General features: G+C 41.1%; 4 protein-coding genes and 1 non-coding gene across 6 annotated transcripts; 1 reads left to right on the top strand and 4 right to left on the bottom strand.

Moving 5' to 3' along the window:
* The first annotated feature begins 696 nt into the window (after positions 1–696).
* Positions 697–6,886, top strand: LOC102720180 (beta-glucosidase 31). Its single transcript, XM_006661360.3, has 13 exons — positions 697–911; positions 3,777–3,840; positions 3,944–4,002; positions 4,124–4,199; positions 4,298–4,369; positions 4,471–4,558; positions 4,645–4,900; positions 4,987–5,102; positions 5,194–5,414; positions 5,524–5,549; positions 5,680–5,794; positions 6,201–6,303; positions 6,448–6,886. The coding sequence occupies exons 1-13, from the start codon at positions 783–785 to the stop codon at positions 6,671–6,673; spliced, it is 1,551 nt and encodes a 516-aa protein (XP_006661423.1). The 5' UTR covers positions 697–782; the 3' UTR covers positions 6,674–6,886.
* A 425-nt stretch (positions 6,887–7,311) lies between these two features.
* LOC102719898 (E3 ubiquitin-protein ligase RFI2-like) lies at positions 7,312–11,199 on the bottom strand. The gene is made up of 6 exons (XM_006661359.3): positions 11,023–11,199; positions 9,808–9,959; positions 9,129–9,187; positions 8,959–8,984; positions 8,545–8,869; positions 7,312–8,159 (listed from the first exon to the last, which is right to left on the bottom strand). Exons 1-6 carry the CDS (start codon positions 11,174–11,176, stop codon positions 7,676–7,678), a joined length of 1,200 nt encoding a protein of 399 aa, XP_006661422.3. The 5' UTR covers positions 11,177–11,199; the 3' UTR covers positions 7,312–7,675.
* Positions 11,200–13,730: 2,531 nt separating this feature from the next.
* LOC102705659 lies at positions 13,731–14,720 on the bottom strand. The gene has a single exon (XM_015841165.1). The coding sequence runs from the start codon at positions 14,663–14,665 to the stop codon at positions 13,928–13,930; it is 738 nt and encodes a 245-aa protein (XP_015696651.1). The 5' UTR covers positions 14,666–14,720; the 3' UTR covers positions 13,731–13,927.
* A 3,917-nt stretch (positions 14,721–18,637) lies between these two features.
* On the bottom strand, positions 18,638–18,718 carry TRNAL-AAG. The gene has a single exon. It is a non-coding gene; the product is annotated as a tRNA-Leu (tRNA).
* On the bottom strand, positions 18,669–27,066 carry LOC102705374 (lysM domain receptor-like kinase 10). Of its 2 annotated transcripts, none has more exons than XM_040527451.1 (11): positions 26,313–27,066; positions 22,765–22,798; positions 22,426–22,577; positions 21,901–22,052; positions 21,635–21,724; positions 21,055–21,148; positions 20,817–20,968; positions 20,318–20,415; positions 19,845–19,983; positions 19,205–19,303; positions 18,669–19,105 (listed from the first exon to the last, which is right to left on the bottom strand). In XM_040527451.1, the coding sequence occupies exons 1-11, from the start codon at positions 26,851–26,853 to the stop codon at positions 18,980–18,982; spliced, it is 1,677 nt and encodes a 558-aa protein (XP_040383385.1). In that variant the 5' UTR covers positions 26,854–27,066; the 3' UTR covers positions 18,669–18,979. The 2 variants fall into 2 exon arrangements, with proteins under 2 accessions (XP_040383385.1, XP_015696734.2); XM_015841248.2 differs by lacking the exon at positions 26,313–27,066 and adding an exon at positions 23,310–24,125.
* Between the last annotated feature and the right edge of the window lie 583 nt (positions 27,067–27,649).

The following is a 27,649-nucleotide window of genomic DNA, read 5'->3' as shown; positions in this document are numbered from 1 at the left end:
GTCTAGTTAACTGTGCATACATAGTTTCATCTTTATGTAACTCATTTTATCTCTTTCTTTATTAATATATTGTCACATCATAAAAAATGCCTACATGATACTCTATTTATTGTCCATAAAACTTTCACTAGGACTGATCTTAGAAAATAACAATAGATAAATGTTTTATTCTAGTTTTAAATATTTTTTCTAATATTTTTAGATGACATGCCCTCTAGACAATTGTATCTTGCGTAGAGAGGGCCCTTAAAACCGAAGTTTGTGAGGACACAATTCGTGATTGCAGACGCCACGCTGGCGCCAACCGGTACCGTCCGAACCGCCGGTCTCGCGCGTGGCGACGGCGACCGGCGCCGGTGTCGCCACGTGCGCCCACCAAGTCCGGCCGGCCGAGCTAGCGCGCGAGCGAGCCTAGAGACTAGTATAGCTAGCTAGCGAAGCTTCACCTTCCCTCGCGTGCGTCAGCGACGACGTCGGCCGCCCGGTGGACGCTAGCGGCAGGCAGGGCAGTGTCGCGCGCGGTGGAAGACGCCCACTTCGCCACCGAGATCTCTCCAGCGAACCAGGGCGCGGGCCTCTATATATAAAGCTCCGCCCCCCCCCCCCCCCCAAGCGCGGGGCCGGGCCGGGCCGCGCGCTGCCGGAGACCGAGACGAACACGTACGTACGTGCGCCGGCGATCGACGACGTCGCGCGTGACGAGTGGCAGAGCTAGAGAGAGAGAGAGAGAGATAGCCAGCCAGACGACGGCGGCTCCGCTACACCTGGCGGCGTGCCGAGCGATGGCGAAGGCGGTCATCTGCTGTGCGGTTCTGCTCGCCGCCGTGTCGACGACAGCGGCGGCGGCGGCGATCACCAAGGCCGACTTCCCGCCGGGGTTCGTCTTCGGCGCCGGCTCCTCCGCTTATCAGGTACCTGTGCTGTGGTCATCCCACTCCAAGATCACTTCTTTATTCAGCGCCAACTGAATCAAACAACCTGATAGCTATTCTGATGCACACATCTCTGCTTCGTAACTAAATATGATTCACCAAAGCTGTAACTAAATTCAAATCCAAATGAATCTATGGCACCGGTTAACCAGTACTCTCACCGTTTTATGTTATAAAATATTCTGGTAGTAACTCTGTTTCATCCGTAACATATTTATATGAATTTAGGGAGGGTAAAGAAATAGATGTAATATCATTTCAGGATCATCTTTTGCTCGATAGATTTTCAGAGTCACGAGCATAAATTTCAACGCCTGTGCCAGACCGCAGACTGTTCGTCAATATGCCCTACTGCCACTATCCTGTACTGTACTGTTCTTGTCCTTGCATTTCCTGTGCAAAAATCACATAAATTTCATCGATTCAGGGTGTTTGGGACTTTAGCCCCCGTTCCCATCGAATGTTTGGACATTTATTATAATTACAAATAATAAACATAGATTATTAATAAAATACATCTATAATCTTAGACTAATTTATGAGACGAATCTATTGAGCCTAATTAATCCATAATTAGTCTATGTGATGCTACAGTAAACATACTCTAATTATGGATTAATTAGGCTTAGAAAATTCGTCTCGCGGATTACCTCTCATTTATGAAATTAGTTTTTTAATTAGTCTATATTTAATATTTTAAATTAATGTTCAAACATCCGATGTGGCATGGCATTGAGATAAACACTAAACAACCCCTCAGATAGCGAATTCGTGGTGCCTTGTCCTCCGGTACAAACAGAGAAACTGTTCACAGCAACCTTTTTAATCAAAAACCTCGCTTTCCTAGCGAACTTTACAGCACTAGCTCTTTCTTCTTTCTTCGTGTAATCCTCCTCCATTCGATCGATGCAAGATGTCACTCTCTTGATGACTCGTCGTTTTACGTCACTACTCCGACATGAAAAGTAACCATCCCCGTGAAGTACAGACGGGAAGGAGAGTCTGTCGGTATGCAGAAAATTCCTGCATTTGACGCGAACATCTGTTTATTTACCTTTGTTTTGTACTGAAGAGTGAGTTATGAACTGGTGATGCTGAAAGCCAAGGCTTTGGTTCCTTTGTCGCCCAAGTAAGTATGTATGTCATGGATCGTACTCCCTTCGTTTCATAATATAATATAATATGTTTGACTTTTCGCTTATAATGTTTGATTATTTGTCTTATTTAAAAAATTATGAAAATATCATTTATTTTACTTGTGACTTACTTTATTATCAAAAGAACTTTAAGCACAACTTATAATTTTTTTATATTTGTACTAAACTTTTAAATAAGACGAATGGTTAAACGTTACAACTAAAAATCAAACCTCTTACGTCATGAAATGGAGACAGTAGCAGTAAATTTCAACCATCGTAATACCTAGTTGACGTTTTGCACGCGAAGTGGGCGAAGACCCAAAAGTCTGTGTGCCCGAGTCCATGAATCTGCCTTAGTTAACTCTGCTGGTTGGCTGATTGCCACTTGTTCTTGTTCTTGTTTTTTTTTATGTCCAAAAGGAATTTGCTATCAGTCATAGTTTGACACAACGGGCCGGCCATTTGCTCTTCTAGAATCTGTTCTGCTTTTCGTTTCTACTCATATTACGAGTTACTACTATTCTTTTAGTCCTAAGGTAACTGCTACCGCACAAGGAGCAATCAAACAACGGTCACCGAATACGTCTTATCGGCGATTGGTGGATTCTAGTGCACAATCTTGCTTTGTTTATGACGAAGACGCATTTGTCTCCTCCTCCCACTTGGAAGACAAAACATATATGGATGTCGATTTCCGTCCTACTGGCTATCTCTAGCCCTCACCGTTTGATTTTTTTTTTGGAAAAAGCGAAATGTATATTTACAAAACCTATGAATGTAACTTTTATATATTTGTACTTATAATGATCTAAAAGCACAGAATGAAAAATAAACCATGATAAAAAATCTAAAATCAACTTTAAATTTAAGGTTAAAAAATTAAATTTCGGCTTAGAGCAAGTTCAATAGTATAGCCAACTACTAGCTCCAATTCATCTATAGTCAATCTAATAGCCAATTCATATAATAGTTACCTATAAAACATCAATACATGGTCTCATATGTCATACACACATTTTGTCTTGGAGTCTGTGTGCAGCTGGCTATAAATTAGTAGCTCACCTCCTTTCTCTCTCCCTAAAATCTTTTTAAAATATGTTTATAACTGGCTTATAGCCTGCTATATTGTACCTACTCTAAGTAGAAATAGTAACGAAAAGATGAGACTGACAGTTCGGTTTCACTGCATTGCTCTTTCCTGCATCTTCCGTTTGGCATCTTCTTGCCCCAGAGAGAGAGAGAGAGATTACGTCACTGTATCTTGTCAATATCAGGTTGTAATCAAGGAACTGACATTTGGCAGATTCAGAGAATCCATGGCCCGAAATTCTGTTGTTAGTATTTGAAAAATAGCGCAGAGATGAACAACGTTGCTATCGTTACTTTTCATATGAGTTAGTCTTGGAGGTAGGGAATTTGGCCAGATGCATTGTGCTGAAGGTATCAGATGTGTACTTTGATTTAAATCTGTGAGAGAAGATTATTAGTAATCACACTCAATTAGTAGTCATGCTGCAAATTCAGTTACTGTTTACTGATGGAAGATAATTAGCATAATTCTTTCAAAAGGTTGTGAATATTCAAAATGGTGGCGCATCATACAATACTCAAGCTACTCAGCATGTTGATCCAGAGTGGTTAATCCTGAGCTTTAGAGTGCTGAATAGCATATGGTACTGATCTGAACGTTTGCAAAATTGCTCAGGTTGAAGGTGCATTTGCAGAGGATGGAAGAAAGCCTAGTATTTGGGACACATTCGCTCATGCAGGTTAATTTGGCATAAGATTTGTTTGTGGAAATTTAATATATACCTATGCCATATCTTCAAATGCTTAAATCTTACAAGAACTTTCTAATTCCAATTTCCACAGGCTATTCTGTTGACGGAGCAACCGCTGATGTAACTGCAGACCAGTATCATAAGTACAAGGCAAGATCTTGGGACATAGTTCTGATTAAGGATTTTCAAATTAAGAGCACTATCATCCCAACCATATTAAGAGCACTATCTCAAACTTGCAACATTTATTTTTGTGTGTCTTTGACAACAGGAAGATGTAAAGCTTTTGCACGAGATGGGCGTTGACGCATATAGAATGTCCATTTCCTGGCCTAGGCTTGTTCCTGGTAAGGCCACACTGACAGTATCATCAGTTCATCACATGCTCAAGAGAGTGTATTACAAAAGCTAACAGTTCACATGATTCAATTGTTACCTCATGTAGATGGGAGAGGAGCCATCAATCCGAAGGGACTGGAATACTATAACAACCTGATAGATGAACTTGTGAGCCATGGTATGTGAATGTAATCTCTGATCTGAACTGCTACTAATTTTGCGATATTGAAATGTTAATCTGTGAAAATATATCTGATCCATGTTTTTGTGTTTATGTAGGAATCCAACCTCATGTAACCATATATCATTTTGATTTTCCTCAGGCTCTCCAAGATGAATACAACGGGATGCTTAGTCCTAGATTTATGTACTTTCTTGCTACCCCTCTCCTACTGCAATTACTTCCGTAGGAACTGAAATAATACTTCTTTTGCATCCTGTGCCATGTTGCAGAGAAGACTTCACAGCATACGCAGATGTCTGCTTCAAGAACTTTGGTGACAGAGTGAAGCACTGGAGCACTGTCAATGAGCCTAACATCGAGCCGATTGGTGGATACGACCAAGGAATCCTCCCGCCACGGCGATGCTCATTTCCCTTTGGTATCAGCTGTGACAATGGCAACTCTACCACAGAGCCATACATAGTAGCACACCATCTTCTTCTTGCACATTCCTCAGCAGCGTCCCTCTATAGAGATAAGTACCAGGTCTGAAAAACAATGTCATCTTTTTTTAGAGGAAAGATTGATGATCAAACTCAGATATAGAATCTAACATTTCTCTTGCTGATCAGGCCACTCAAGGAGGACAGATTGGGCTCACATTGCTCGGTTGGTGGTACCAGCCTGGGACGCAAGCTCCTGAAGATATTGCAGCAGCTGCAAGGATGAATGATTTCCACATTGGATGGTTTGTAATGTTCTAGTCCTCAAGTTCCACAGCAATGCCAGGAGTTTTTTTGTGTAACTTACATGTACGATCATGTGTTTGTGTGTCACAGGTACATGCATCCTTTGGTGTATGGTGACTACCCTCCAGTGATGAGGAAGAATGTTGGGTCCAGGCTACCATCTTTCACAGATGAAGAATCAAAGAGAGTACTTGGATCCTTTGATTTTGTCGGATTTAACCACTATGTCGCCATTTATGTGAAAGCTGACCTTAGCAAACTTGATCAGAGCCTGAGAGATTACATGGGTGATGCAGCTGTAAAATATGACCGTAAGTATCCAAATAAGATCAAATTTAAATTTTATTATGTCTCAATATAATGAAATTTGACAATGGAGAACCTAACCTTCTGTACAAATATTCCCTTTTTCTCTTGCAGAACCATACCTGAAGTCAAATGACAAGGTATTCACCAATAGAACTTATACTTTCTGACAATATCCATCTCAGAATTTAGTACTAGATTACCTGCACTTCCATCATAGCTGAAGCATTTGCCTTTTTCTTTCGACGGCGAAAAACTAAACAATAGCAGTTCCCACTCGGCTTGAGGAGCAACTTCATGACGTCGACCCCGTGGGCTCTGAAGAAAATGCTCAAGCATCTCCAAGTGAAATACAAGAACCCTGCAGTCATGATCCATGAGAACGGTAACTTGACCTGACAAACAGAAAAGAACATCAATTGATCAAACAGTTTTACTACAGCAGTTCATATATAATAATACATGCTAAACTACCTTTACATTGGTCGCTACTAGTATTATCATCAGTAAAAGCTATGTCAACCGTTGGCTTATAAGTTCTACTACAAGCAGAAAAAAAATATTCTACTCCTACCACTAGTTACTACTAGTACTATCACCAGTAAAAATAATCTCAACTGTTAACTCATAAGTTCTAATGCAAGGAAAAAAATTATTCTACTCTTGCTACGAGTAGTTAAGGTGACATTGCAAAATATAAACAGTACAGATTGATTCTACTACCGATAGATATCATCGCAAAAGAACTCTGTGTTGTGTACTCACCCTGCATTTGCCATGCTTGTGTTCAGGAGCCGCGGGGCAGCCTGACCCGTCAGGAGGAAACACCGACGACGACGATTTCAGGGCGCAATATCTGCAGGATTACATCGAGGCCACGCTTCAATCCATCAGGTATATACATACATTCACAGCCGATCGAACTAAAAACTCTTAAAGCAACTTACAAAGAAACGCCTGGATCCAAATTTTGCCATAGAATTCGCGGTGAAATTTGAAAGTTGATTTTTTTTTGGTTTGCTTGAAAACTGGGTGCAGGAACGGGTCGAACGTGCGTGGCTACTTCGTGTGGTCGTTCCTGGACGTGTTCGAGTACCTGTTCGGCTACCGCCTCCGCTTCGGCCTCTACGGCGTCGACTTCGCCTCGCCGGAGAGGACCAGGTACCAGCGGCACTCGGCGCGGTGGTACGCCGGATTCCTCCGCGGCGGCGAGCTCCGGCCGGTGGCGCTGCCCGCCGGCGGCGGCGGGGCCTACTCCCAGTGATGGAAAGCTCTTCATCTCCAAAAGAAACGCGACACGAATAAAGACCTGGGGTATATATAAAATAGCAGAAGTTCCATGGATGTAGGTTTTAAGATGGTATCTTCTTCTCTGGTTTGTTTAGATCACCGTGTCAGTTTTTGTCTTTTAGATTATTGTCAAATTGTGTGATGTAATATGTCGATTATTATATATATAATTTTGGTTTCCTCGGCAGCTTGAATTTGAAATTATAAGGACTGCATTGGGATTGCAGTTTTTTTTTTCTAAACTTTGATTTGAATGCTATGGAGAAAGGAGCAGCAAAACAAGTAAGAACATCCCCAACAACTCATCTATCTCATCCTCTATCCTGAAAATAGAGGATAAAACCTACAAATTGAGCTCCAATAAAACGACAATCCTATCATCTATTATCATCCATATTAGGAGAGAGAACCTTTATATTTGGGGATGATCTCTCTAACTCTAAAGAAATATAGAGGATGTCATATATAAATGATCTAGTGGAGTACAAAGAGATATAAAGGATGAAACTAGTTTAGATGATCATCTAAATATAGATGACCAAATTTAGATTAGCTGTTGAGGATGCTCTAAACAGATGTAGTTAAAGATGGCCAAGCATATGAAAGTTTGGATGATTCAACATAAACAGCAGAAGCATTTCATTCAATAATATTATGGTTCAATGACAACGTCATTTCAGCAGCATTTTCCTCCAAACAATGATTCCGGACTAGCATATATAAGATTTCCGAACAATATTGTCACTTAAACCGAGACGATTGTTTCTTCACATGAAGAAACTAACATGAGGTTGCCTTCCAGAAAACCACAATGGTACGAAATACCAGTAGCATCAACATGAGATGATGATTGACGACAGCAATCCGAGTACCTGACGCTGGAGCCTCAGTTCTTAGTTCTTACGCACTCTTTGCTGAAATAAAATCAATGTTTGGCCATCTCCGGGATATACACACAATGGGGGAACAACAGTATTCACATGAATCGCGGAGTAGGTAGACCATTTTGTGCACCATATATGGACAGCAGCTCTGTGGCTGATCTTCCACCAAAATTATCATAAGATTGATTATGTACAGGGGCCATCGCACTCCACCAGTGAGGTTCTCCATTTGGCGGCCAGAAGGTCTCCGAACTCCAGCTGTATGATTGATTGGCATGTCTAGGGGCACCCACACGATTACGGAGGTTACTGTTTGTGATGCTTGCAGTTTCAGTGAGAGGAAAGTCATTAGTGCCTCTGGTCTCAGCTGACGATGAGGCTGCAATGAAAGATGTGATTGACAAAGCCCTCGGACGAACCCTTCTGGTCGGAGGTTGTGGACTGCTTGCCATGGATGATGGGACTGTCTGTTGAGCAATATGACTTGCCATACCATGACCATGGCCTCTAGTTTCAGACACAGCAGCTGTTGACCTCAAATGTGCAACAGGACTGCTTACTCTGCGAGCTGTCGGCCTGCATTGATCAAAATTTTAAGGTCAGCATGGAAAATTGATGCAACACAAAAAGAAAGTGAATGACGAATGTGAGCATAAATTCACATTGTAGAAATAGATTTAATTAATCTCCATGCGATTATTTCTTGGCATTGTTAGTTAAGTGACAGTTAGAGACAGATAACCATAGCACGATACACGATTTGTGTTCTTCTAGATCTGTGATTCAACTATTTGTTCGAGACATTGCAGGTTATTGGATTCATGTACATAAATTTGTCACCAACTCCCTTACATACTGGGAGTTTGGTGGCAGATTTATCCTGCTCCAAGACAGCAAATACACCTACTCACCTAGAGACACATCTCTAAACTAAAATTTTTGAATACTTGTAAAGACTTACCTGTGGAATAAGGAATGAGGATGCATATGTGGTCGTGATCTTTGCTGGTTGCTGCCATCATATCTTGGTATTGGTATGCCAAGTGGGGCTGTGGAATGGTTGACTGCTCCCGGCATTTGAAGATTACCTAAATACTGCTGCTCTCTCTCATGGCTTCTTGGCTCAATTTCATGGAAAACTTGAATATTTCTCAAATCTGTAGTTGCATGACCTTCCGTACCAGTTAGACGTTGATGGAATGGTATACTTTCAGTGCTGGCAGTAGAACTAGAAGGCGCATACATTGGATGATGAAAACCATGCAGAACTCTTAAATAATCTAGAACTGTTTATTTTTCATAAACAGGAAAACATTAGAACAAATGAAATGAAAAAGAAATGAAATAACTAAAAGGGAAGGGTCAGCACACTTACAAGAAGTGGGCTGAGATTCACTTTCCCTGCATCAAGAAAACATCACCAAATTCAGCATATGATAAGTTGATGTGTAGAACTTTCTAATCTGTAAAGGAGCTTAAGTGCAATAATAAGGCTTGATCATACTTTAAAAACTTTATGGATTAAGGACAAGAACAAATACTTACCCAAACACAGAGGTCAATGGTGTCAAACTATCGAAGGGACACCACCCAAATTCAAATGGCTGAAATTACGTCCAGACAAGAAACGGTTAAATATTAGGCTAGACCATGGTGTTGTAGGAAATATGAAAAAGGAAAAAAATACTTCCCATTTTTCTATTACATCTAAAAATATCATATAACTAAATGCATTTTGCTTTAGAAATAAGACTAACATAAATCCTGCAACTTCAATAAAGGATATGGGTAAAATTATTAGTCAATGAAAAAGCCAAGCTCACGCCATCTCTTAAATCCATTTAGCATTTTTTTAATGCCTTCAAACTAGATTTCTATTTTCCAAGAAACACCAGGATAAAATTTTGATGCAACCCTGATTAATAAGCATAGAGTAACCATAGCCATTTTTAGGTCATGATTTAACTGCAGCATAGAATTTTTATGGGATTAAACATGCAAAGTTAGTTTAGCCATTTGACACATAAAACAGCCAAAAGCTGGCTTTGTAGCATGCAAGGTGTTGCAGTATCTTGGGACAGACCTATTTTTCCATTGGCAATGTATACTTTTCATTTTTCATCATGTGAAATTGTGAATGGAAATAAAACTATATATTCATCATCATAGATACAGTATATTGTCATTCCATATAAAAGATTTCAATTATCTGGCACTTGCTTACGTATTCAAAGGTTTCACCAGTCAGCCAGCCATCTGTATCAGAATGGTTACATGGTTGGCGTTCATTTCCATAGAGCCAGTTGCCTTTCTCGATCTTCCGACAATTTGGGCACTGCATCGCTCCTTTTGCATTAAATGCTGATCCAATGCAGTCTACCAAGTAGCAAACAAGAAATGATGTATATTTAGTTCAACAGTATATATGGAGTACAAAAAATATGCATGCAACTAGTTTGCATGTGTAAGAAGTCACCTACATAAATGGATATATAAGCCCACATATGTGTAAACAACAAAATTGTATGCATCAAGAGTTGCAAAGACGTTTGTCATAAGTCAAAGTAAGCAACAACACATTCTTCAAATTTCAGATTTAATTTAAACCCATATTACTTTGCTAGGAAAATAGTGTCGTATAGTAGGAAAGCACAATGCTAAATATCACAGTGTCTTTTATTTCTTAGATGACGGATACAAAAGAGATGTCTATGCAATTCTGAACATTGACCTGAAATATGAACTATACAAGTGGCAGAGTACCACAAGTTATGGCATTACCAGGTTGACCTATGAGCATAATACTGCTATCAACATTTCCACAAGATAGTCATCTAATTAGAATGTTTGAGGAGTTTGCATTAATTAATTTTTGTTAATCAAACTCAAGCATGCCAAATCATATCAGAATATATAATGCAACTCAAAAAGTTACGTTGCAACGAGCATGCAGAATAAATCGGTGGATATTCAACCACCACTCCGGGATTAATCACCTAACCACTGAATTCAGCGCCAATTCGACGTTCTGTGATCACAGGTTAGCAATCCAACTGGAATCCAGCTTCACTCCCCTATAAACCATCACCATCATCACGCAATCACCCATGCAGGAGCAGAATCCCTCGAATTGGGACGCACAACACCAGCCCATCACAAACCACCATGATCATGCTCATCACCCGTATCCACAGCACCGGAATCCGCTCACAATTCGCAAAATTCAGGCTCCCCCCAGACACGCCGACAAGTAGACAACCCCCCAAAAAAGGCGCAATCCCTGCTCCGTCGGCCGCGAGATCAATCGTCCGCTACCTCGCCCGCCCAAGCTACAGCGACCCGATCCGATCCATCCCAAGTATCGTACCCTCGACGACGGACGAGAGGCGAGCGGGGAGGTGGGGAAATGGACGAGGACGGAGGGGGAGGAGCGACCGACCTAGATGGAACTCGTGGCCGCACTGCAGCCGCGCGGTGGACCTCGCCCCCTCGCCGCAAGCCACCGGGTCGAGGCAGATCGAGCAGAGCACCGTCGGCGGCGGCGGCGGCGGCGGGGAGGCCTCCAGATCCATCGCCTCCGGCGCGAAGGCCATGGGCGGGGAGGGGGAGGGGGAGGCTGACGTGGTGGGGCCGGGCGGTCAGCGAGAGGGGAAGAGGGGGGATGGTGATGTCCACTCGGGTCGGGGGCTGGTCGGTCTAGTTAAGGAGGAATTGATGGAGACCGGAGATGTCCGTGTCCAGACGAAATGACACGTCATCCTGATGTTATCATGATAAGGTTGGTCATTTTTGTTTTCTATTTTTTCTTGTTTTATTTTATGTTTTATATGTATAAAGGAAAAGAGGATTTCCCCCATCCTTTTAATTTGGAAAATAAGGAGTTCTGCATTGTTGTAAGGTCAAGAAGAAAAATAAGTATCTAACGTGTGGGTCTATGTGCCAGTAAAGTATGGAATTGTTATAATGGTAACAAATCAACCAAACTCTATATTTATAAACTGTAACATGATGAAGGTGTGGCTTGAAAACATGAAGTAATCAACCAAATAACCCTTAAAAGTCAAAGTAAAATAGTCGTATAAATTGTTCACTAACGTTGTTATAGCCAATACTGAAATCGTTACCATGGTCCGAGGTGTGTATCCTCTGCTATGCTATTATGTAATATCATTATAAACACTAATACAACCTTAGGCATGTCGATTTTGGTTCACTTGCCTATAATAATACCTCTGTATATAATGGTAGAAGATATGAACCGGTGACCACTGCCAAGCGATCCTAAGCAAGGTTCTCTTTGTGAAAATGCGATTTAAAACAGGATCTTATTTGTAAAACAGAAGGATCGCCGCGAGTGGCAGTGATCCTAAGCAAGCTGCTATTTGTTCATCTAGTCGTGTGGGCCTGATAACATGGGCCTAATAGGCCGGGTCCTGTACGAAGAGTTTTTCTCGTTTTACCGTTTAAGCTGACAAGATTAGGCTCGTTTAAAACAGAAAATAATATTATATTTATTTTTCGTAGACTTTTATATGACATTTCATAAGTTACTCCAGTTCATAAGCGTCTTATTAAATTCTTAGATCTTAATTTGTAAAGCACGTATGCAAAAAGTAAAACGTAGTGGATTTCAAATTCAATAAAGAGTGCATTTCTGCAGCAATTTCCTCGTTTTTGTATCTGCCTGAATCAAGCATTTTTTTCCTCATTTCTTAATTATGTTGACCGATCACGAAGATGAACAGCCACAAACTTAAAAAGGTTCTCCAATACGCGCACTGGAAAATTTCAAAAGCTGTTAATTTTTAAAAAAAATTTCACTGTGATTTTGATGGGCACTCTGAGGGATTTATATGATATCGTCTAATGGTCACTTGATCAGGGTTACTCAGTTCTTAGTTGAATTAGCTTTCGGTCGTCATTAAGAACTGATCGTCGGTGTAATAACTCTAATGCTACATTACTTCGTCTCTATCAAACTTTACAAATCTTTTGTACTTAAGTGCATAATTGGAGCAACTTAGGTTTCACACTCTGTCATTAGTGTATGAGCCACTTCAGCAGTTCAACTATTACAACTTGCATGGTTCAAAAAAGCAAAAAAAAAAAAAGGACCAACTTGAATTGGAAGTTGGAACTACACTGTCCAAGTGACTATCATAGATCACTGAACAAGTTCAAGACAGACTTTAGACCGAGTTCTTCTTCCCCTCTTACTAGCCCAGATTTTATCTTTATTTTGCGCGCACGCTTCCCGAACTGTTGAACTGTATGTGTTTTGTGAGAATTTTATAGAAAAGATATTTTAAAAATTATATTAATATTTTTTATTTTTATAGCTAGTAATTAATTAATTATGTACTAATCTACTGTATTTTTCGCGCCGGATATATATTCCACTACCGATCGTGATGGAGTCAAATTAGCTTTTTAACGTGCAAATGTAGTGCAGAGTATACACGCTTCATCTGATATGTAGGAGTGTTTTCTGATCACCTACTGCCTAGGTAATTTATCTTTTTCTTAAGACACTTGATCAACGATCACTGCAAGGTTTATGTTCTGGTGTTCATTTGGAAGGTGTATGAAGATCTTAAATGAGAATATATAAATTGTCCATGGTAACACACAAAAAAAGGAACTATCTTCCGCTCAGGACATCAGTTGGTTCAATTCAGCATGCATTAGACATTCAGACTCATGCTCAAGGCACATGAATTATTGCATCAACAAACAAAACAGGTCCCTTTGATTACTTGACAATATCTCCATCGCCCAAACTTAACTAAAATCATACCATCACAGAAGAAACTAGCTACAAGCCCGTTCTAAACTACCTAATTAATGAGATTAATTAGCTAGTCTTTCCATTTCTGTTAGCACGTTTTCCAAACCGATAGACAGTGTGTTCATGCAAAAATTTTCTATAGAGAAGTTTCTTTTAAAAAATAAAATAAATTTATTTTTCAACCCTCTAATATTTAATTCTTAATCAATTAATCAATGCTAGTAACATTTCTCGTTTTGCGCGAGGTTAATTGACTAATTATAAACTGTCGAAAGAACAACATCATGAGAGACATGGATTTCATTAGAACATGTATCCAAAAATTGCAATATATTAGCACTAGAGCAAACACCCCTTTGTATCACATCATAATTAAGGTGTTGCTTGATTGCTTGCTTATGCGTAGCATATATCACAAGACGTTTCATGTCCTTCCATCCCATGGTCAACTATACATATACGGCATGTCGCCCTTTTCATCTATGGTCACTTGGTCAGCTGTACTCATCGATCCCACATGCATCAATCAGGCCATCTCATCATGGAGATTAACAGCCTAGATGCTCCGGCTCATCCGGCTGCGAATCCTCCTGATGAACATGTCCGCCGCGTGATCGATCTCGTCGTCTAGGTTGAACTCCAGCCCTTCGTCCTCCCGGCTGCTCCTGATTATGTCGATGACCGACGGCTCGTCGTCGTCCTCGTTATCATCGTCGAAAGCTGCACCGAATAGAGTATCATGGACGACATCATGATCATCTCCGCCGTTTCTTTGATAGCTGTAACCATTATCGTCGTCGAAGAGTTCGTGCGTCCAGTTCGGGTAGCCATGGCGGTCTTCCTGATCGAACAGCGCGAGTTCAGAGAGACGATGGTGATCGGCGATCACCACCGCCATCTCGTCGTGGACGGCCGCCGCCGGCTTCTCGCGCCCGGCGGCTTTCGCCCTCCGCGGCGCTGCGAGAGCCTTGATGCCGTCGTCTTCTTGGTGGTGGTGGTTGTGGCTGCTGCCGCCCTTCTCCTTCTCCACCATCATCAGTGCATCATGGATCCTGTGGGAGATGGCGCCGACCATGGCCATCCTCCGGCGGAGGGAGGCGACGAGGAGGAGCCTGGCCCTGACGGTGCTCGCCTTGCTCCTGAACATCGTCGCCGCCTTCCTCAGAAGCCCGGGAGCCTTGCCGATCTTCATCTTTGAGGTTGAAGGCAAGGAGGAAGAAGAAGAAGAAGAAGAAGAAGAGATTGCCCTGTCAAGAACAGCAGCCAAGTATCTGTAGTGGTTCAAGCTTGGCATGAGTAGTAACTAGATCACTGAGATTAGTTCAGAATTTCAGAGATGGTTAGTAGCTAAGCTAGCTCTAGGTTTCAGTGGCATGGGCCTTGAGCTGAAGCCCCAGGGGTGTATTTATAGCCAAGAACTGACTGACCATGCAAATGTGCAGCTTTGTTCATGTCAAGATCAAGCTTTTTGGTACAGGGCCAAAGCATGAAAGGTTAGCATTAATTAAGAGAAAGAATTGATAGGGCATGTGGAGCAAGCACCATGAGAATGTTGAGAGTGGAAGCAAGCTTAAAGAGGGTGGTGTGGCCTATGCCATGGAAAAAGCTTTGCAAAAGCTATGAGAAAATATATGGAGAAAGTACTCATGTTTCCAGTTGGGTGATAAAGGGCTCTCCTCTCCCAGGGTTAAAGATTGGAGCCCTGGGATCCCAATATCCCAGTTAAATTAATTATGTGAGTGTGTTCTTAACTACTGTATTAGTATAGTATATAGCTGGTGATGATGGCTGCTTCCATGGTTAAACAAAAAACTAATTAACGCAGAACTAAAGCCAAAAGGGGGAGCTTTAGTTTCTTTGTCTGCTTCTTCCACTGTGATTCACGCTGAAAAAATAAACTGAAAGTTTCTTAAGCTGCACGCAGGAGAGCCAAATGCTGCGTGCGTTCACATAATTAAGCTGCAGTTGCAGTGCAGCGCAGTGCGATGGCTTTTTCTCCTGTAGTGTTTGCTTTGCAACTTGGAATAATTAGTAAAACAGTTTCAAAAATGCGCGTGGGATGTAGCTAACTAGCTACGGTTGCATGCGCTTTTGCTGCTGGGTAAATTCACCGTGTACCCTGAAAATCCACGCAATCCTTTTTATACACCTGAAATTTATTCGATCCTTTCTTATATCCTTAAATTTTAACTTAATTCTTTCCATGCCCCTGCCGTTACATTTTTCTTCATTTCACTGTTAAATTTATTTCAAATGTCTTTACTATCTTTGATGATCTATGTTTGAATATTAACATGAAAAATGATTGAAAATTGTTGAGTGCACAGTATGTGCATTTTATGTAACTAATGAGACTAAATAATTAGTATGGAAAGTTTTGACATAAATTTTAAAAATAAAACAAATGTAACAAATTAAAATTTTTATTTAAAATTTAATTAGGACTATAGTTTTTTTATGGGGAGTGTTCTAAAAAACATCTGAGCATTGGTAGTCCTAGTCTTGTACGATTGCTCCTTATTTTTATGACTTTAAAAATAAAATAAATAAATATTTTTTATTTCACTATCTAAAAATAATTTTTTTCATAAATAATATATCGCACAACAAACTCATAACTATTAATAATCTCATATGATAAACTTTTACATTTTCGGTAATATAATTTACAACTTAATTTCTAAGTTCAATCAAGAGTAAAATGGCTGTTGTTATAGAAATTAGACTGGCAACTGACGGACAAGACAAAGAGGCATGGATGGATCAGAATCAAAATTTAAGCATATACAAAAAAAGTAAACAAAATTTAGGATACATAAGAAATTAACTAAAATTTTAGGGGTATATAGAAAATTATCCCGCTGTTGTTCGTCAACACACACAGATCGATGGCTGGCTGGCTTTAGCTTTCCTCGATCGACTTTTAACAATCCGCGGCATGGAGGAGCTAATTAAGCTACTCTACCTTTTGTTAATTGCACTGCTTAATTCTTTCTCGTTTTCTTTTCCCCTCCTCCTCTTTGCAGTTGCAGCTGCATTATTGTGGAATGAATGAACGTAATGAACACGTGCTCCCCGTGCGAACTCGCGTATCAGTTCAGCTGTGGGCCTGTGACAAGCGACAGCTTAATTATAACACGCCGTGTGGTTTTGCTTTTTGGAGATTTTGTGTCAGGGTGTGTCTGATGATCTGATCACGTGTACTCTCTCAGTTTCAACGTGTAATTTTTTATATGGTTTAAACCCTACAATGAAATATAAAACGCTCCGATCAATTATTTCTCATTCAAAATTATTTATATTTTATCGCTATCTTCTTTTCAATCACTACTCATTTCTTATTTATTAAGAGACATCGTATCAAAAATATTATATTTATATTTGATAGAGGCAGAAGACACGAGACGGGGCGTGAAGCATGCGTTGTTAGTCGATGGCTGCGAAAAGAAGATGAAAAGAAAAGGATGGGGAAGATATTTGTTGGGTGCATGCTAAAGATTCGACCTCTCTTGGTTCTTTTAACTTGAGAGAGGCTAATAGTTTCGGTTTTGCCTGGGCTTAATTAGTTTAAGAAATAATAACAGGTGAGAACAGAAAAGATCTTTAGGCTTTCTCTGCATTGCAACTTTGCAAGGGGTGCTTTGCCTTGGATCTTTGGAACTGTGGTTCGTTCGGTCGGGTCGCGGTCACCAGATCGTTCTCCACCGGTGAATTCGGGAGATTTCGCTGATCGCGACCGATCGCCTGCGTGCGTTGTTGTCATGCCACTAGCTCGACGAAACCGCAAGCTGGCTGGCTAAAGACACTGTGACTATTCTAGTCTTCGTATAATTCAATAAGTTGCTGCATACTCTCCGTTTTATATCGTAAGGTTTTATCGGTTTATCAAGAATTATTCATGTATCAGTGTATATGTTTTATATGTCTTTTTAGATTTATTAGCGCATATATATATATATATATATAAATTTATCACGATCACTGGATCGTTCTCCGCCGGTGAATTCAGGAGATTCGCTGATCGCGACCGATCGCCTGCGTGCGTTGTTGTCATACCACTAGCTCGACGAAACCGCAAGCGGGCTGCCTAGAGACACTGTGACTAGCCTGGTCTTCTGGTCTTCGTATAATTCGGTATAATTCGATAAGTTGCTGCGTACTCTCCGTTTCATATTATAATCTCCGTTTCATATTATAAAATTTTATAGGTTTTTCAAGATTTTATCCATGTATCGATGTATATATTTTGTATATGTATCTAAATTTATTAACATGTATATAAATTTAGGCAAGACTGTAATATGGAATAGAGAGAATACTAGTCTATATATTTTAAGAGATCCCTTGGTTGATGGTTGATTTTTTGACATTTGTTTGACTATGTATTTGAAAATTTATATAATTATCATTTTCTTTTGTTGTGATTGGATTTATTAACATATATATTTTAATTATAACTTCAACTTTTACATATTTGTAAAAATGTTTACCAAATATATTTAGTTATAACTTCAAGGTTTTACATATTTGCACAGTGCAAATATTTTGAATAAGTAGAATAGAAAATTGACGTGACAAATGAGTAAATAGAAAAAAAAAAGGAAACCATACATTGCACATGATAATTTTCTATGCAATACCCAAGACACAACAATATATAAGTAATATTAAATTTAAATATAAGTAATTGGTGTTGGCACTGAAAGAGGGGTACTAATTTTTTTTATAACATGGAGAATATGAAAATTCTATCTAGTGCATTTATTATGATTGCTTTAATAATACGAAGGGTTTACATTACCGTGCCCATTAATAAGCACAGTTCCGAACCATGGTAACCGTTGTAGACCGTAAAATATTATATAAAATTTATCAAAAAAAATTAAATTATACCTCTAAATTGTCAATCCTCATGCTATGTAAAATAGAAGTTTTGAAGAAAAGAAGAATTTTTTTTTGCGCTGATGCAAAATAAAAGTCAAAAATAGAAACTAATGTCAGGATGCAAAATAAAATTCAGAAGAAAAGAAACTGGAGTCAAGGATGCAAATAAAGGTGGAAGAATAAAAATAGAATTTTACGATGATGCAAAATAAAAGTCGAAGAAAAAAAAGAGAGATTTCTGCATGGACGCAAAACTGAGGTCGAAAAACAGTAACGGAAGTCCCGAAGTAATTTTTTTTTACGATGATGAATAATAATAATAATAATAATAGAAATAAAAATAGCAACTGAAGTCACGATGCAAAATAAAAAGAGAAAATTTTGTTGAGAGTGGGATTTGAACCCACGCCCTTTCGGACCAGAACCTTAATCTGGCGCCTTAGACCAACTCGGCCATCTCAACCTTCTTGCCGTTTTCTGCAAACCATTTTACTTTTTTATACCACAAATGACTTTATCTACGCACGCAAGCACACAGCAGATTGATTGAAGGCAATCTATTTCTACACCAAATCAGAGGAGCAAACGAGGCTATATTACGATGTCAAGTTCACTCACTGCTACAACTTCTGTTTACTTCCCTCACGTACCAGAGTTATCCCTACTCACTGTGCTATGCATATATCACTTTTCCAATTTTTACACTGGTCCGGTTAACCTGTCATCAGACAGGGCCCATGCCAGGAAGCCCACTGTTCTCTGTGAGCGCCATCAGAGCAACGACGACAGATCTCATGGTAGGCCTCACCCTGGGCTCCTCGCCTGTGCATGACTTTGCAAGGAATGCAATCTGATGCACAAGACGCATTGTATGTCAAATGCATTGCGGCGTCGCCGGCGTGTTGGATTTACTGGACAGGCAAAGAAAAACTGGTAGGGGCCTGCTAACCTTGAGAGCTGAGTCGACAGGATAGTCCCCTCGCAGGCTTGGATCCATCAGTTCGTCAAGAGCTTCCGTGGGGCTTGGAGCACTGAGAGCCTCCTCAAACTGCAAAAAAATACATCAACAAGAAGATCCTGCTTTAGATTCAGTTCATACATGTATCAACACATAAATTTGTAGAATTATCACCATTTTGTGCAATTCAGCGTTTCATACAAGGTACTAGTGGCATTTGTATGATCGTGGGGCATGCTATGGGTGTTGTAAAATCATAGGTAAGTAAAAAAAAAAATCAAGTGCACTTATGATGGCACATGCGTGGTTTTCTAACAAAACAAGACAGCCCTTGATTTTTCTCAACATAAGAATTTCATCACTGCTCAGATAAATTTAAACAGGAGAAATAGCTCTGGAACCTAGAACAATAAGAGATAACAACAAACATATTTATAACTTTTGGTAACGAATTGAATTGGCCCAGTTACATACACTGATAGCAATTTTTTAGTGCATGGCATGCATTCTGGTTGACATTAAGAAGTGACAAGTACATCGATCATGTTTGTAATGAAATACAAGCAGGAAAAAACAGCTATATATCTTTTCAAAAAAAAAAACAGCTATATTGTAGCAGGAAAAATATTACCAGAAAAACCAGGCCTTTTGAATCGCTAACAGATTCACTTGATCTTACAATGGCTTCTTTGGCTGAAAGAAGTTCATAAAGGACGACACCAAAAGCATAGACATCCACCTTAGGAGAAACGTCACCATATCGAGCATATCTGAAAAGTATTACCCCGATTTTCCATCACAAAGGAGCTTTCAGTGATCACCCTATTTGCAAAAATCAAGGAAGAGGCAAGTATGTGGACAGTTGCTTGAGCTCGTAGATTAATTTGTACGATCCTGTATAATTCTTTTGGCCCCCTAGGGGTTGTACTCATACTATCCTGAATAATTTGTATAGTCCTGTATAATCGGCACCTTTTCGTGCTGGTTCGCTAAAAAAAAAGAGAGAGTAAACCATAGACATCCCCGGTGCCAAATTGTACTTGCAAATAGGCAGAAGTCTAGCATCAGTTAGTGAACACAAAAAAATAGACTCCGAGCACTTACTCTGGAGGCATGTAACCAAATGTACCAGCAACTCTTGTTGGCAGTGACTGTGACATGCTTCCAACTTCCGTAAGTTTTGCTAGTCCAAAATCAGCAACCTGCATGGTACAAACTTTGTGGGAGTGTGACAGAAATAGCGACACACATCAATAACATGTGTCCCTATATGGTCCAGGTGTGGTAAAAACTCAGAGCTTCCCTAAACATACTGGCTAAGTGGCTGGTGTGAAATTCTCCAGAACTGTTCAAAGGGGAGGATTGCATAGGATTCCAACAGGTTGGTGATCCAGGCTAGGTGGAAAAGCACGGAACTGAAGAAATTTTCATGGAAAAAGAAACTGAAATTCGAGGATGTCATTGTTTTAATCATAGATGAGAAAGCACAGTTTTAGCTTGCGCTAAGTGCCACAGTATAGTATGCTGTTCCTCCTAAGCAAAGAAAAAAAAAATTATTGAAGATAAGATGCCAAAAACATAGAGTTCCATGAACAGTATTAACCTTTGCCCGGAAGTCCTTGTCTAATAGGATGTTTGCAGACTTGATATCCCTATGAACATACACTGGAATGACATGTTCATGAAGGTACTCAAGACCGCGTGCTGAATCTAGGGCAATTTGCACTCTGGTAGCCCATGAGAGAGGCTCATGACCTATAGACAAATGTATGTGCTGAATAATTCAAGAAGCATTAGTACGAAACCACGACATAATTAGAGTGCAAGCAAACAAACAATACCAGTCCCTCGCAGATGCTGACTTAGGTTTCCATTGTCAATAAATTCATAGACAAGAAACAAGCAACTCTCAACACAGTAACCAATCAAGCGCACCTGCATGAAGAACAATTAGGCAAATATCAAAGTACACCCAGAGACTCAGAGTACTATTTCCAACATGAAAAATGTGATGTTGTGTCCAATTGAAAGGTATTACGGTCTTTATTAAACTCAGGCCACGTTCGCCCACACCCCCTAAGTTAACTTATCATCTCTTTTTCCGTGCGCACGTTTCCCGAACTACTAAATGGTGTATTTTTTGCAAAAAAATTTTATAGGAAAGTTGTTTTAAAAAATCATATTAATCTATTTAATATTTTTTAAATAATTAATAATTTATTAATCATGTACTAATCTATTACTACGTTTTCCTCGCCGGGTTAAGTTAACTTACAAGCGCTCGAACGAACGCGGCCTCAATACCTTTACTAAACTCTAATAAATGTTTATCTCGACGTTTTGTAAGTAGGCATAGGAAAATGTAAAGGGCAGATGGTAGCTGAGATTATTTTTGCTATATTACTTCAGAAAAACACCCACCAGATTTAAGTGATGAACATGTGTCAAGACCTTCAGTTCAGCAAGAAATTCTTGAGTTGCCTGCATGCCCATTTTCTTTATGGCAGTTTTCTGAAGAAAACAGAGAAGTAATTTCAAATCAAGAGTACAATGCACATAAAAATGCTGTCTTTCCTCTTCATATTTGTGCAAGCCCATAAACAATTATGTCTTTATCGATTTATGTGTGAAATGCAATCTGCTACATTGGCTGTCCATATCCATGATGAGGAAAATGTCGAACCAACCTCGCCTCTAAGCTCAGCATAATACACTGAACCAAAACCACCTTGCCCAATTTTATGTTCCATGGCAAATCCCTGTGTTGCATTGAAAATCTCTTCATATGAGAACTCTATGGATTTCTCAACCTTGATGCCCTCAGCTTGGGAAGAATCATCTGTAATTGATGAGGCATATTAATTTTGTTGCTGTAGTATTTGCAGACCAATCATGTTTGTACGATAATGAAAAGAAGACTAGCTACTTAACTCAACAGTAGCAGCTGATATACAAAAATCACAACAGAAGCAGTTTAAATATTCAGTTAAGAACTTAAGATTACTAACAGAAATGGGATAAGTGCATGGCCATGGGCACCTGCATACATTGTATGTACTTGTAACATGCACAAGGGAAAACATGGGTAGAGCATAAAAGAAAAAACTGTACAAGTTTTATGTCATCGATAAACAGTTAGACATGATATGTTCAACAGTTTGGCTTGGTTGATCTAGAGGAGTGTTACAGCTAAGAAAGGAGGTTATCATTACCAAGGCGGATGGTTTCTTCTGGTGATGGAGGCAATGTGGCCTTCCTGAACTTTTGCCGCCTACAAAATATGGCAATCAACCATATTCCCACAATAAAAACAGCAATACAAGCTATCACGATTCCTGCTATTGCTCCACCAGAAAGGCTATTCCCTGTTCCACATGGAAGAACAGGAGTTGAATATCAGTGTTCCGTGCAGTTTACTTCTTGATATCCTTAGCATTCGATACACAAAAGCTCGTAGAAGAGAATCAATGCCTACACTGCACAAGAAATATATATCAGAGAATAATAAATAAAAAGGAAATTACAGTTGAAATTTCGTCAGGAATGCTTACCCTGATTTCAGAGGGTGGTAACTTCCACTTGGATCTGGAGATTAGATAACACAGTAAAGGATGTTAGCATATTCTCTGATTGTGCCAACTGATTTTTGAGTATCCAGTAATAAGGTTGGCAATTTGGCGATATCTGCCCATTATCAACTATGTAGCAGAGACATATAGGCCTCAGAAAACTGTGGACAGGATCAAAGAAAGTATCACTACACAGACATCAGTACTATTGCATACCATGGCACCACAAAGTCGATCTGTGTACATGAGAGAGCATATGACAGGGGTTGAACTTTATATAACCAAAATTAAGATGCCATCAATACCATGCCACTCTGAAGTTTGAGTCATTGATAAATATGCTAAGGACATTCAAGTAGTAATCAGATTTTATCAATTTTCCCACTTCGTTTCACAAACTACCAGCAATAAAAAAAAATGTTACTATACAGTTCACAGTTTCACATGCTAAATTCAATTGTCATCCTAAACCCCATTCAGAACTCACAGTTTGCATGCTCAAAACAAGCTGAAAAACCAGCACCCACCTTTCACTGGGATGAACACGATTCCCTTCCCTGAGGCCCCTTCCATCCGGGGGTTGTAGCTCCTGATCAGCTCCACCTGCTCCGGCGACGAGAACCCATACCGCGCGGCCGCCGAGGCGAGCGTCTCCCCGTCCCAGAGCGGGTAGGTGAGGAACAGCCCGTAGCGCCGCGAGACCCTCTCGTCGCCGCAGGAGCAGTTGACGGCGACTTTGAACTTCCCAGCGCCGGGGGGGATCCTGTTCGGCGGGTACGAGCTGGTGGCGTTCAGCCACGCGGCGTTGGTGAGGTTGGCGTAGATGGCGGCGACGGCGTCGTAGGTGTCGCCGCCGCCGCGGGAGAGAGGGTAGGGGATGGCGCCGGCGAGGAAGGTGGAGGACGGCACGGCGGGGAGCGCGAGGCAGGAGCAGGGGAACGGGACGTAGACGCGGTCGCCGGTGACGACGTAGTCCGGGTTGGTGATCGCCGGGTTGTAGGGGAGGAGCTCTTGGTAGTCGCCGATGCCGAAGATGGAGGCGATGAAGGTGAGGTTTGACCACTCGGAGAAGTAGTAGGCGGCGAGGGCCAGCGGGCAGCCGGCGCGGCAACCGTCTCCAGACGACGCCGCCGCCGCACAGCCGCCGACGAGGAGGACGAGGAGGACGAGGAGAGAGAGCATGAGGCGCCGCGGTTGCAGTGTCACGGCCCAACCCCCTCCACTAATAAAATACGTATTTCCTCGATATTTTTTTATATACCACAGTTGAGTTTTGATTAATTTATCCTTCATCTTATTCAAAATTTATATCTAAACATGTAAAATTATAAAACATACATCAAGTTTCTATAATAAAATAATTATATAATTTTTTTAATAAAACGAAATGTCAAAATTTTAGTTTCCAAGGGAGAGTGGAATTTGAAACCCACGCCCTTTAGGGCCAGAACCTTAATCTAGCGCCATAGACCAACTCGGCCATCTCAACTTTCTTGCCATTATCTGCAAACCATTTTACTTTTTCTTCATACCACGAATGACTTTATCCACCAACGCAAGTACACAGCAGATTGATTGAAGGCAATCTATTTCTACGCTAGTATGTCCACCAAATCAGAGGAGTAAACATAAATTTCTAGAATTATCACCATTTTGTGCAATTCAGCGTTTCATACAAGGTACTAGTGGCATTTATATGATCGTGGGGCATGCTATGGGTGTTGTAAAATCATAGGTAAGTAAAAAAAAAATCAAGCGCACTTATGATGGCATATGCGTGGTTTTCTAACAAAACAAGACATCCGTTGATTTTTCTCAACATGAGAATTTCATCACTGCTCAGATAAATTTAAACAGGAGAAATAGGTCTGGAACCTAGAACAATAAGAGATATCGACAAGCATATTTATAACTTTTGGTAACGAATTGAATTGGCGCAGTTACATACACTGATAGCAATTTTTTAGTGCATGGCATGAATTCTGGTTGACATTAAGAAGTGACAAGTACATCAATCATGTTTGTAATGAAATACAAACAGGAAAAAACAGCTATATATCTTTTCAAAAAAAAAACAGCTATATTGTAGCAGGAAAAATATTACCAGAAAAACCAGGCCTTTTGAATCGCTAACAGATTCACTTGATCTTACAATGGCTTCTTTGGCTGAAAGAAGTTCATAAAGGACGACACCAAAAGCATAGACATCCACCTTAGGAGAAACGTCACCATATCGAGCATATCTGAAAAGTATTACCCGGATTTTCCATCACAAAGGAGCTTTCAGTGATCACCCTATTTGCAAAAATCAAGGAAGAGGCAAGTATGTGGACGGTTGCTAGAGCAAAGCACTTGCTTGAGCTCGTAGATTAATTTGTAAAATCCTGTATAATTCTTTTGGCCCCTAGGGGCTGTACTCATACTATCCTGAATAATTTGTATAGTCCTGTATAATCGTCACCTTTTCGTGCTGGTTCGCTAAAAAAAGAGAGAGAGAGCACTTACTCTGGAGGCATGTAACCAAATGTACCAGCAACTCCGTAAGTATCATGTTTTTAGCAAGGTGATTACCAAGGTGGATGGCTTCTTCTGGTGATGGAGGCAATGTGGCCTTCCTGAACTTTTGCCACCTACAAAATATGGCAATCAACCATATTCCCACAATAAAAACAGCAATACAAACTATCACGATTCCTGCTATTGCTCCACCAGAAAGGCTATTCCCTGTTCCACATAGAAGAACAGGAGTTGAATATGAGTGTTCCATGCAGTTGAACAATACACTATTTACTTCTTGATATCCTTAGCATTCGATACACAAAAGCTCGCAGAAGAGAATCAGTGCCTACACTGCACAAGAAATATGTATCAGTGAATAATAAATAAAAAGGAAATTACAGTTGAAATTTCATCAGGAATGCTTACCCTGATTTCAGAGGGTCGTAACTTCCATTTGGATCTGGAGATTAGATAACAGAGTAAAGGATGCTAGCATATTCTCTGATTGTGCCAACTGATTATCGAGTATCAGTAACAAGGCTGGCAATTCGACGATATCTGCCCACCATCAACTATGTAGCAGAGACATAGGCCTCAGAAAACTGTGGGACAGGATCACTGGATCAAAGAAATTATCACTACACAGACATCAATACCATGGCAACACAAGGTCGATCTGTGTACATGAGAGGGCATATGACAGGGGTTGAACTTTGTATAACCAAAATTAAGATGCTCCATTGCTTTAAATTAGTCACAAATACAAGCAAGAAAAATAGGTCAGGGGGGGGGGGGGGGGGGGGAGGCACACGAACAAGCTACCATGCAAACTCTGAAGTTTGAGTCACTGGTAAATATGCTAAGAACATTCGAGTGGAAATCAGATTTTATCAATTTTCTCACTTCGTTTCACAAACTACCTGCAATAAACAACTGTTACACAGTTCACAGTTTCACATGCCAAATTCATTTGTCATCGTAAACCCCATTCAGAACTCACAGTTTTGCATGCTCAAATCAAGCTGACTCACCTTTCACTGGGATGAACACGATTCCCTTCCCTGAGGCCCTTTCCATCCCGGGGTTGTAGGTCCTGATCAGATTCACCAGCTCCGGCGACGAGAATCCATACTGCGCGGCCGCCGAGGCGAGAGTCTCCCCGTCCCAGAGCGGGTAGGTGAGGAACAGCCCGAAGCGCGGCGAGCCCCTCTCGTCGCCGCAGGAGAGCGCAGTTGACGGCGACTTTGAACTTCCTAGCGCCGGGGGGGATCCTGTTCGGCGGGTACGAGCTGGTGGCGTTCCGCCACGCGGCGTTGGTGAGGTTGGCGTAGATGGAGGCGACGGCGTCGTAGGTGTCGCCGCCGCCGCGGGAGAGCGGGTAGGGGATGGCGCCGGCGAGGAAGGTGGAGGAGTGCGCGGCGGGGAGCGCGTCAGCGCGAGGCAGGAGCAGGGGAACGGGACGTAGATGCGGTCGCCGGTGACGACGTAGTCCGGGTTGGTGATCGCCGGGTTGTAGGCGCCACCGCCGCCATCGCCACATCCGCCGACGAGGAGGACGAGGAGAGAGAGCATGAGGCGGCCGCGGTTGCAGTGTCACGGCCCCCCAACCCCCTCCACTTAATAGTAGTACTCCGTACCTTCAAAATCTTAGAACGACTCGACTCAGCAGAGCAGGCGCCGCAAACCGCCTCCCGACTCCCGACGCCGCCGGCGACCATCTCCGGGCGACGCAACCGCCTCCGCGATCTCCTGCCGTCCAATGGCACGACGACGCCTCTCTCGCTCGGACCGAGCTAAGCGACAAGGCATCGATTCAAATGAAATGGAACAAACAATCAACGGCGAGGCACAGCGTATCATATCAATTCCCACAAACCAAACACGTATCATATCAGAAAATGTCATCTCACATGCATATTTATTTATTTACAATGTGGATCCAACTAAACCTCGAAAACATCAGTATGCACAAGTGAACTCGAATTACTCAAAAATGAACCGGCAGACCTGCAACGTGGTCGACGTGGAGGAGAGCGCGGTGGAGCTTCACGGCCACCCACTGGACCGTGCGGTGCTCCCTCCTGAGCAGAACGCTCAGCTTCCGTAGCTGGTTCCCCAGCTTCATGGCTGGAGCACGGAGGGAACCACCTGCCATGTGCGCCATGGTAATTTCAAACTATATATTAAAAGCTATTAGTAGTTAAAATTTTAAAAATTTGATTACGCTTTTTTTCAACACGACAATAGTTATGGAATTGTAGGGAGTAACTATTTTTAAACATACTAAGTTGTTTGCCCGTGCTTTGCAATAAAACTATATTTAACAAAAAAATAGTTAGCTCAAAACATAAATTTCATTTCTAGTATA

This window comes from Oryza brachyantha, chromosome 9 (genome assembly GCF_000231095.2).
Source record: "Oryza brachyantha chromosome 9, ObraRS2, whole genome shotgun sequence".
Classification (NCBI taxonomy): domain Eukaryota; kingdom Viridiplantae; phylum Streptophyta; class Magnoliopsida; order Poales; family Poaceae; genus Oryza; species Oryza brachyantha.
This window is presented reverse-complemented; position numbering and strand designations above follow the sequence as displayed.